This window comes from Ptiloglossa arizonensis, chromosome 1 (genome assembly GCF_051014685.1).
Source record: "Ptiloglossa arizonensis isolate GNS036 chromosome 1, iyPtiAriz1_principal, whole genome shotgun sequence".
NCBI lineage: Eukaryota > Metazoa > Arthropoda > Insecta > Hymenoptera > Colletidae > Ptiloglossa > Ptiloglossa arizonensis.
In genome coordinates, this window is record NC_135048.1 from 19,536,475 (window position 1) to 19,547,675 (window position 11,201).

Sequence of the window (11,201 nt, forward strand, 5' to 3'; positions counted from 1 at the left end):
CTTTCAGAGATGTTGTTTTATACTTATTTAGTATATCACCGCCACTTTCGCAACTAATGTATAAATTATATGCCCGAAACTAAAATTATAAAAGTTTGTATACTTTTGTATTGTAAACGAAGTAACACATTGAAAACAAGTAAGGCATTTTCTTATTTATTTTGTTCCAAAGAATTTATATGTATATACATGATTTGTACTATTTAAAGTTAGAAAGGAGACAAATTTAAGGAATGTAAACCCGATACGGGTTGGTACTTCTACTGACGCACAATTTCAGTTGTAGCGTACTATTGGTTGAAGCGGTCACATCTATTGGTATTAGTTAGTTGGTGATGAAGGTAGGTGGAGCAAGCAAGGAACCTTTCTTGCCCCTGTGCTGTCCACTCGTCATCTTTACAACTCTGAATAGTACATATACGATTGTGAATTGTCCATTTAATATAAAGATAGGTGGATCTAAACAACATCGTCACGTGATCGAAATCTCGATTAATGCATTCTGTGAAACATCATTCTAGTCAGGGTTGTATTATAACAGGGTCTAATTTATAGTGGATTGAAACATGAAAAAACTTAACAAATTTTTTTAAAAATTCGTAACAAAGTTACAATTACAAATTTGTTACAACAATTAATTTTCAAACTGAATATTATTACTTAAATACATAAATTGTAATTTATATTAATTTATCGGATGCCCAGTTAACTAGACTATTCTTGGGCTCGAATAGGCTTGGCATTTGTTATCGCAAAACAAAAGCTATGAGTATAGAGAGTACTTCGAACAAGAATACACAGTAAGAAACACAGGTGAGATCAACTGCAATAGTAGATGAAGGGTTGTGCTGTGACATTCACACAATATGTAGTATCAATTACAAGCAATTATAAAGTACACTATCTTCACTCATGCACATTTTACATTCATAGAGTATCTTACGCTTCGAGACTCTTACTCCACTAAGCGTAATTTTGTATTCAATGAAAACTATTCTTGTGCGTTAAAAGATACCCGTGCAGACATTGGATTAGTCAAGCTTATTCCTATTCATTTGCATCTTCTGCATTTATTCGAGAAATAGTCTGCATATACGGTCCTGATACAGTCACGTGGTTTTGTTTATTCGAATTTCGTCTTCAATTTTGAATAAGGACAATAGCATCTACAATTCGTTTCAGTAATTTTTCCATATTACATAGAAGTACGGAAGATGTTAAGCACATGTTAACATTTCACTAACTGTACATGGCAATACATATTTCACAACCAATCGAAAGATAGAATTCTTTGCGGCGAATGAGGCTTTCACTAGTGCATGCATGTATCTTCACTTTTGTATTCATATGACTATTCAGTGTCACCAAATTGTGAACTAAAAGATACCTATATCATTTGTCATTATTTGGTTCTTTAATGTGAAAAGTGTTAAAATACAAATATTTTTGGAAATATTAAAATATATGTTTTACAATAATATCTTATCGTAAAAATTCTTGAAGACATCTTTTTAGGACTACTCTATGTATAAATGACTATTATTGTATTGATCACGATTTTCAATTCTTGCAAACAACGTACAGTATCCATATATTTTTTATATGATTTTATAATATTCTTCATTGGACACAATTGAAATTTCATATTATAAACAAATTTTATTTTCGCACTTAAAATAATTTATTTCCGAATAATGTTTAATCAAAATAACTAACATTTTATGTTAATGTTTTAGGTTAAACTATCTACAGATGGCTGATAAAGCTATTATGAAGGTATAATTACATGAATTAATTTCTACACTTCAATAAAATTTGAATATTTATAAATGATTATTGTTTCAAATGTTTAGCAAATTGCAGAACAAAAATTAAAAGCATTTTCTATTGGCACAATGGGAAAGAGACCACTGAGTAAAAAGGAATTAGAAGAACAACGTAAAAAGGAGCAAGAACAAGCTGCAGCTCAAGTATGTGCTATGTAATTTAATAAGCTAAAATACATTAGATTGAAAATTATCAATGATGATAAGTATAACTGTTAATAGTATTGTAATTATTTTTAATTTATATATAGGCATTTGAAGAGTTTGTAGCAACTTTCCAAGAAACTCCTAGTAAAACAACAAGCAAAGTTTGGGTGAAAGCAGGTACTTATGATGCTGGTAAACGACGTAAGTTGCTTTTATAAATTCAATAAAATGTATTTATATACAAAATTGATAAAATTATTAACCTCTTGCACTGACAACCTGATCATAAAATTTTACAATCAAATATGTTATTCAAGAGTACTTCTATTAAAATTTTATACAAACTATATCTACAAAATCTATATACTCATGCATAAATCATGTTAATGTAAATAAATTTGTTAAAGTTATATTAAAATGCTTTATTAACAATCATGAATTTTGTAACATATTTTAAAACAATATAGGATATATAAAGCAACAAAACATTTTTTTCATTCCTAAGTGATCTCTCAAACAAAGCAGTCACAAAATTTTTAGAATGTCATTAGAGTGCAAGTGCTTAAACAAAACTAACAAATGCTAAAAGCATTTACATCCTTTTATAGAGTGTATAGAGAAAAGTGTATAAATAGTTTAAAATACATATAAATTTTGACTTATTCTTATGCAATTGTATTAATGTTTATTTAATAGAGGAGGATACAAGAGAAAAGGGAAAACTTTATAAACCCCAATCGAAAATATCAGAGCTTGTCGACAGCAGATCATCAGCTGAACAAGCGCAAGAATATGCAAGATTGCTTGGATCGAGTGAAAGAAAATTGGATAGATTGGGAAAAAAGAAAAAAGAAGGTGAAAAGAAAAAGAGCAATCTTGAACTATTTAAAGAAGAATTAAAAATGATACAAGAAGAAAGAGAAGAAAGGCATAAATACAAAGGCGTGGTGAAAACAGTTATCTCTGCACAATCAGAGGATCCAATGTTGGCAGCTTTAAAATGTGTTGAAGGTAAATCGACATAAGTCTATTATCAAAATACAGATTTATATATTTATATACTTGTATATAGTTATATATAAGTATATTTATAAAAAGTATAGTTATATTTAAAAACAAGTTGCAATTCAGCAATGAAACACAATTTTCTTCAGTTGCAGTAGATAAATAAGTATAATGCAAAAAATTAATTTTTGTCCTTGAATTAACAATTTGAACCTAACAAAACCTCTGATAGGTATATCCTCATATCCTGATCCCCGAAAGGCCAACTTACATAACCTTATTGATGATCCACGACTCCTAGCCCTGATTTATGAGGGTAAACAATACCCTTTTAATTGGTCTCCTTTGCTTCTCTTTATAATATTAAAGTTATGTTACAAGTATAAAAAGATTGTTTTTTTAGATGGTTCATTTGACAATGGCGATCCTAATACAACTAATTTATATTTGGGAAATTTAAATCCAAAGGTACAAATAAATAAAATTCTTATATTGTAATTAATAATTATAATGCATATATAAAGTGTCCTAACATTATCATCTTGAATATTTTTTTTAGACTTTATTCAGAAGAAATGTTTTCAATTAGTAGCAGTATGATTTTCAAAAATTCATACAATAGTATGTAAATTATCTCTGTATTTGTATTTTAAACGAATTATTAAGGTGACCTTTTTTCTTTCCTTTATATGATTTTTTTTGCTGTAATTCCTAAGTTCTTAAATGGTGTTAATATTTATATAATTTATACATTTCATAAATTCTCTTACAAGTACTGTCTACTATTATAATCCAAAAAATATTAAGTGAAAGTAATTTTTATTTCATGAAGGTCTTCCATGAAGTCACAAACTTTTTCTTTTTATTAACAGATCTAATTATTCACATACGTAATGTTATCAATTTAGAACTTATTTCGTTATTTAGGTTAATCGAATAAATGAATAAATAATATCAAAAACAATTGAGTATTTGAATTTTATGAGTAATAAGTTGAAAGCATTTGTTACAGATAGATATATTCATTATAACATGTTTTAGAGTTTTTAATGATAATTATACATGGAAAAAAATCATCCACTATCATGATGACTTTTTCAGTTAAAAAAGTTTCTACCAAATAAAGCATAAAAAAGATACTTGAGTTGTAATACTTGCTACAACACACTGTATACAATAAATATTAACAGAAATAATTTAACTTACTATCACATATAATAGATTACAGAGCAACAGTTAATGGAAATATTTGGCAAATATGGACCATTGGCTAGTATTAAAATTATGTGGCCACGTAGTGATGAAGAGAAAGCTAGACAAAGAAATTGTGGTTTTGTTGCTTTTATGAGTCGTAAAGATGGAGAAAGAGCTTTAAAAAATCTCAATGGTGAGAAAATGGTATTTTATAAATTATAATTTTTTTATTTAATTTCTTTTTAAAAATAGAAAATTTTATTTTTTTAAAAGAGTTAAAAAGGTAAGTCAATTTTAATTTATTAGTGTAAAATATTACTTTATCTTTCAATTATAAAAACATTTTGTCATTATATGTTGAGGTAGGTCGTGATATAATGCAGTATGAGATGAAATTAGGCTGGGGAAAAAGTGTACCAATTCCACCTTACCCTATTTATATTCCACCTGCTTTGATGGAAATCACACAACCACCACCTCCATCTGGTCTTCCGTTTAATGCTCAACCACATCGCCGTGATCGACATAAGGTATATGAAATAAACTGATAATTTTAATTTTCATTAAGTTTGTTATTACTAAACAATACTTTCTATAATTATTACATTATTATTACACAATATATGTACAATAAGTTATTTATTCTGGAATATCAATTTTATTGCAAATAAATTTAACATAAATATAAAATTAGTCCTAACTTACTTTAAAAATTATTGTATAAATATGTTTTTGAAATATCTTATAAGGAGAGATCATTTCAACTATTTTCCTTTTAGTGAATCTAGATAAAAAATAAACAGATGCATGAAATTAGTGTGTGTGAAACAGAATGCATGATTTACTCCTTATTAATATTTCAATATAATTAATAATATAAATTCGTATAAAATTCCTATATTTACATATAAATTGAATAATTATTTTCAAAATATAATCTCAGGTACCTCGTATTCGCAATCTACAGACTGCAGATTCTCAAGAGAAAGAAAACTTTGAGAAGGTAAGATTATTTTCTTTCAATAAAATAATACTTTGATTTCAATGTAAAAATCTTCTCTATAATAAATCTTTATAAAGATATATTTTAAAATGTATGCTTTTAGTACTTTTAATTAATGTATTTTATATACATTAAGAGGTCAATGTTACATTCTATAGAGAATTTTTGAATCAAAGAGTGTACAGCAATTTCTATAGATTTCAAAATGTTATTCTGAAATGTGTCTGATTTGATATGGAATGATTTCTATAAAAATTACCACATATCCTTAGATCCAAAATTGTCTGTAAGACATAACATTATACTTTATTAATTTTCCATAGAATAATATTTCAACATTGTAGTATTTTGTATTTCTTTTGAATTAAGTAATAACAGAAAAGTTTAAGGATTCGTTACAATTATTAATAAGTGTGATAATTATCATAAATTGACTAATGCTTATACTTTAATCTTCTTCAATACAAGTAAAATTTTTAAATCTAAAAAGTATGTGCTACAAAATTGATTTTATGGATAAATATGTTAGTAAGTTTTATTGCTACTATAGATATACATATGTAATATTGTACATATGTAATTATTATTAAATAAAACATAAAAACAGAACTAAAATATTTATTATACATAGTATCGTTTCATTAATACTTAAAATTTACTGGAACCTATGCTTGTAATTTGTAAATAGTACAATATGTATTAAATTGGTGGTAATCATACTCGATATGAACTAATTCGGGCTGGAATATCTAATAAAATATAACTGTTGCGCTATAATGGGAATTGTCACAGGTTTTGCAGAATGCAGTGGTCAAAGTGGTTATTCCAACAGAAAGGTATATTTTGATTTCAGTAATTTGAAATTTAAACTTCAAAATATACGTAGTCATTTATTAAGGTATTACATAGTAATCAAATGTATAACATATTTTTTAATTAAACTCTGCACTGTAGGAACTTAGTAATGTTAATACATAGAATGGTAGAATTTGTGATTCGGGAAGGACCAATGTTTGAAGCAATGATAATGAATCGAGAACTAAACAACCCAATGTTTAGGTTTGTGGGATTTGTATCTCATACAATGAACTATATTAACAATAATTATTGTATTTAAAATTATTGTTTTTAAATTTCAGGTTTTTATTTGAAAATTATTCTCCTGCACACACTTATTACCGATGGAAATTATATTCCATATTACAAGGTGATGGACAAAAGGAATGGCGCATTGAAGATTTTAGAATGTTTAAAGGTGGAAGTGTATGGAGACCACCACCAATTAATCCATGGACACAAGGAATGCCTGATGAATTGATTGAGATGGAAGAAAGGCAAGAACCTAGAAGAGGCAGTTTGTCAAATAGGTAATGACTCAAATGTTTTAGAAGACGAATTGATTATATCGCATTTTTTCATTAATTTTATTAATTAATATTGACATTTGCTTGAAAAAAAAAAACATTTCATGTTTATAGTCAGCGAGATCGTTTAGAAGATTTATTGCGAAACATATCACCCGAAAGGATAAAAGTTGCAGAAGCAATGGTATTTTGTATAGAACATGCTGAAGCAGCAGAAGAAATTTGTGATTGTATTTCAGAATCACTATCAATATTACAAACTCCTGTAAATAAGAAAATCGCGAGATTGTATCTTATATCAGATATATTACATAATTGTGGTGTTAAAGTAAATAATGCTACTATTTATCGAAAAGCGTAAGTTGCTTTATTTTAAAATACAGGAATCTCTTAGATAATGATTTCATTAAATGTATAGATATTGAATTATGATTAACATATAAATGTAATTAGTACAGTTAATATTAAATACTTATAATATAGGTTTGAAACCCGACTATTGGATATATTTAACGAAGTTCATCAAGCCTATAAACAATTTGATAGTAGATTAAAAGCAGAAGGATTTAAAGTTCGTGTAATGAGAATGTTTAGAGCATGGGAAGATTGGGCAGTTTACTCGCGAGATTTTCTTGTTAAATTACAAAACACTTTCCTTGGTCTTGTCTTGGTAAATTTAAACTTTTAGATTATTATTTTTACCATAGTAAAAAGGTAAATAAAAATAAATAAATGCTTTTAGATGGATGAACCGGAACCAGAAAATGATGAAGATATTGATGGGGCACCTTTATCAGATGTGGATGGAGATGGTGCAGAAGATTTGGATGGAGTACCACTAGACGGTGCTGCTCTTCTTAAAGGTGCTATGAAGCATGGTCTAACTCCACAAACGACGTCCAATTATGATGATATTGATGGCGTTCCTAGTAAGAATGTTTTAATCAAATATTTATTACTATTAATCGGTCGCTATTGTGTTTCATGTATTTATAACTCTAAGGAAATCAAATAAATAAATAAATAAATAAATAAATATATATATATATTTTGTATTTGTATTTTAAATATGTATGTTTTTAGTGGACGAAGATATTGATGGTGTACCTATGGATGATGAAGATTCTTTAAATATTCGAAATAAGGAAGATGAAAAAAAACCATCAATCCCTGCGGGTTTTGTGCCATCACGGTGGGAAACTGTTGATCCTGATCAGGTTGAGAAAATTACTTTAATATTATTTTACATATTATTCTGTTTTATAAAATAAATCATTCAATATTAGGTTGAAGCGCAAGCTATGACAACTAGTAAGTGGGAAGAATTAGGACAAAACGATGATTCAAATTCTCAAGATACTAGTATGGATTCGAGGTAGAGTATGACATTTTATTTTATAGAGAATTTTAGGTCTTACTACATGTAAATGAAGATTAAGAAATAACTTTTGTAAAGTTTAAATATTTCAATTACATCAATTATAATATTATATGATTTTATAGTGGCAGAGATTATAATGAAGAAAGAAGAAATAGATTACGTGAAATTGAAGTTAAAATAATGCAATATCAGGATGAACTGGAAAGTGGAAGGAGAACATTAAAATCCGGTATGACAATTCAAGGACAAGTAGAACATTATAGAAAAAAACTTATAAGAAAGGTAAAATTTTGTTTTAGTTCTGTTTTTAAATTTTCACAATTCTTGTAATAAGAAGTGTTTATTGTAGAGTGAGAGAGAAATGAAAGACGTAAAAAGTGAAGAACGAGATGACGAAAGACGAAGGGAAAAGAAACGAAGTACAACTCCTGAATCTCCAAGTCACTATAGAGATCGAAGACGAACTTCAACAAGTCCATCATCTAAAAGCAATAGATATAGGTAAATATATACATATTACTATATGATTTTAATTAAATTCTTCTATATGACTAGTGGTATTAGGTAAGAATAATAAATATAAAACTACTAGCACACAAACATAAAGATGAACTTTTTATATATTTTATCATTAAATAAAATAATGTATAGTGGTCCTAAAGTTTAAATGCATATAAAATTTTTTAATCCAAAAACGTCTTATACAACATCAATGCATTGTTTGCAAAATAATTTATGAAAAATTAGTTTTTATCATGTTCACTCCTTGAAACAGAATGACTTAAGTGTATACAATTTTTATAAAAATAATTATTTAAAATAGTATTTTATTTCTGTGATATACAATATAAATATGTGTATATTTATTTTAGGTCACGTAGCAGATCACCACGTGGTAAACGCAGATCACGATCACCGTACAAAAAACGAGTGCCAGTGACACCATCACCACCCCGTATTCGACGAACACCTTCACCTTCCTTTTCGTCCAGAGTATCTCGTAGGTCGCCTGTTAATGAACGAAATGACAGAAAAAGAAGAGCTAGATCACCGTCATTATCACCACCACCTCCACCACGTGCTTCAAAACATAGAGCTAATAGTCCACCTTCTCCATCTCCACGTAAACATAGACATAAGCATAAATATTAAGTTATTATATGTTGCGTTTCTTATATTGTTACAAAACAATGAATCCATTATTTCTGTAATATGTACAAGTTCATAAAATTACAGAATGATATTACCATTAATAAAAGATTAATTAACGCAGTACTATCTCTGCATTGACCATCAGAATATATTCTTATTTGATTCAAATATTTAAATATTCTTTCTCTAATTCCCTTTAAATTGATTTATTTTATATGCCTACATATTTATATTTGTGATAAAGTGATGAATGTATGGATAAAAAACATAATGATAAGATTTTTAATCATTATGAGAATTGTGTATTTGTATTCTATATTTCTAGTATGTAATTGCATTAAGAGATATTAAAAAGATGTAAAGATATATAACTCATTTTATTTTTAATTATTGTATAATAATAAAACAATTGAGAATTGTTGCAATATTGTATTGTCTCGTTGTAGGTTGTCCTGTCTATCTCGTGTAACTTGGCAGACAGTTACGACTTAGAACGAATTAATCCTCTATTTTGCAATTCTTCTGTTCTTTGTCGCAGCGAGTGCGACAGACTGCTAGTGAATGGACACTGCATGACTGCAGCAAATCATAAACAGCCGCTCGAGATTTAGTGACTTTGATTGTACGATCGTACTCGCCGCAACAATTACAAAAGCAGTAGAGAAGATAGAGAGACTACTTATAACGAAATAGGCGACCTATAACGAGACAATATTGTATATGCATTAGAGTGACTAGCCGCTTCCCCCTCTCTTATATTCTGTTTCTATAACGATAAGAACAGACTGTGATAGTGCAATATGACTGTTATATTTAATAAATATAAGTATTTATGAATCCATTTCTATCAGGTTATAGGCCTAGAGCTATATTGAGTTAAAGTGCGGTAATATCTCTTGTAAATTGTACAAAACTAATGAAAATTGTGGTTGGCAAAATTTAACCTAAAAGGCATTAAATACACGTGCAAAGCGAAATCCCATCGTTCGAAAATAATCCATAATGGCACAAAACAATTTGGCTTTTATAAAAAAATTAATATTTGCTACATTTTAATGGTATATAAGTTTGAAAAACGTTGATTGAAGACTTCTGTGTAGCAGTTGGGAGTTGTGTGCCTCTTTGATAAAATTCTCGTTACTTATTGTTAGTACTTGCTGTTCTTATTCATTAGACATACACTGCGTGATTAATCTCGTAAACTTCATTTTAACATGGCAGCAAATCTTGTTGCTTACTATATATTACATGCTGTGGAAAATAGTATTACTTACGAAAATTGAAATACTTTACATTATCTTGCTGATAATACACTGCAATATATTTATTGTACCCTTACTTATCGTTAAATATTTATAATACATAAACATTTGTAAGTTGTAATTTTAGGATACAAAATATAAAATACATTGCAAAATAGAGTTATAACGAGCCTTATCTAAATATAATTATGCAGTTACATAATAAATACGTCTGTGACTATTGAAATGCGTTTTTTCAAATGAAGAGCCAATTTTGTCTACTTAAAAAATTTTTCGATACAAAATTATTTATACGATTGCAAAAATCTCTTAAGAGGCTATTAACTCGAGTAACAACAAAAAATAAAATTTTGGATTCAACTTTTTTCTTCATCTACCACTTTGGAAATATTCACGATAATATATTAATTTATAATTTTTTCGAGGAGTTAGACGAGATCCTTCGTTCATCCAAAGGACCTTTTCTTAATAGATTCAAAAAATCGTTTTTTTTACAGAGTCAGAGTTGTCAAGTTCTTCCAAATTAAACAATAAAGGGGTAAGGAGTAAGGTACATATAACTTATACATGTAATTGCCCTAGGTAATAACGGAAAATGCGAGCATCCAGAGGTGGAATGACTAATTTAATTTATTGACAACTTACGATTACTACATAGTATATATATGAACGATTAGCTACCTATCCCTTTTTTCGAATTCTATACGTTTAGCCGTGCAATCCAATTATTATATTTAATAAATATAAGTATTTATAAGTAAATTTTCATAAAAAATGAGGTCAGTTCAAACAATAGTTAAAAAAATCATAGTATTCTTTTGAACTCAAGAATTTACTTTGTAAATAAATTACTACTTTGTAACACTT

General features: G+C 27.8%; 1 protein-coding gene across 3 annotated transcripts; it reads left to right on the plus strand.

Annotated features, from left to right (window-relative positions):
• The first annotated feature begins 716 nt into the window (after window positions 1-716).
• Window positions 717-9,193, plus strand: LOC143148152 (U2 snRNP-associated SURP motif-containing protein). 3 transcript variants are annotated; one of them, XM_076314153.1, is made up of 20 exons: window positions 717-813; window positions 1,737-1,776; window positions 1,854-1,970; window positions 2,078-2,174; window positions 2,670-2,984; window positions 3,382-3,446; window positions 4,200-4,365; window positions 4,539-4,702; window positions 5,116-5,175; window positions 5,968-6,011; window positions 6,130-6,234; window positions 6,315-6,542; window positions 6,654-6,896; window positions 7,023-7,209; window positions 7,282-7,468; window positions 7,623-7,756; window positions 7,826-7,914; window positions 8,043-8,202; window positions 8,270-8,421; window positions 8,793-9,193. In XM_076314153.1, exons 2-20 carry the CDS (start codon window positions 1,753-1,755, stop codon window positions 9,070-9,072), a joined length of 2,817 nt encoding a protein of 938 aa, XP_076170268.1. In that variant the 5' UTR covers window positions 717-813; window positions 1,737-1,752; the 3' UTR covers window positions 9,073-9,193. The 3 variants fall into 3 exon arrangements, with proteins under 3 accessions (XP_076170268.1, XP_076170258.1, XP_076170250.1); XM_076314143.1 differs by lacking the exon at window positions 717-813 and adding an exon at window positions 1,408-1,578; XM_076314135.1 differs by lacking the exon at window positions 717-813 and adding an exon at window positions 1,458-1,526.
• The last annotated feature ends 2,008 nt before the right edge of the window (window positions 9,194-11,201 follow it).

Excerpts from the sequence above, each read along its gene's own strand:
- LOC143148152 (XM_076314135.1), top strand. Across the intron at positions 6,235-6,314 it reads CTAAACAACCCAATGTTTAG|GTTTTTATTTGAAAATTATT; the intron begins GTTTGTGGGATT and ends TTTAAATTTCAG. Across the intron at positions 7,210-7,281 it reads CTTTCCTTGGTCTTGTCTTG|ATGGATGAACCGGAACCAGA; the intron begins GTAAATTTAAAC and ends AAATGCTTTTAG.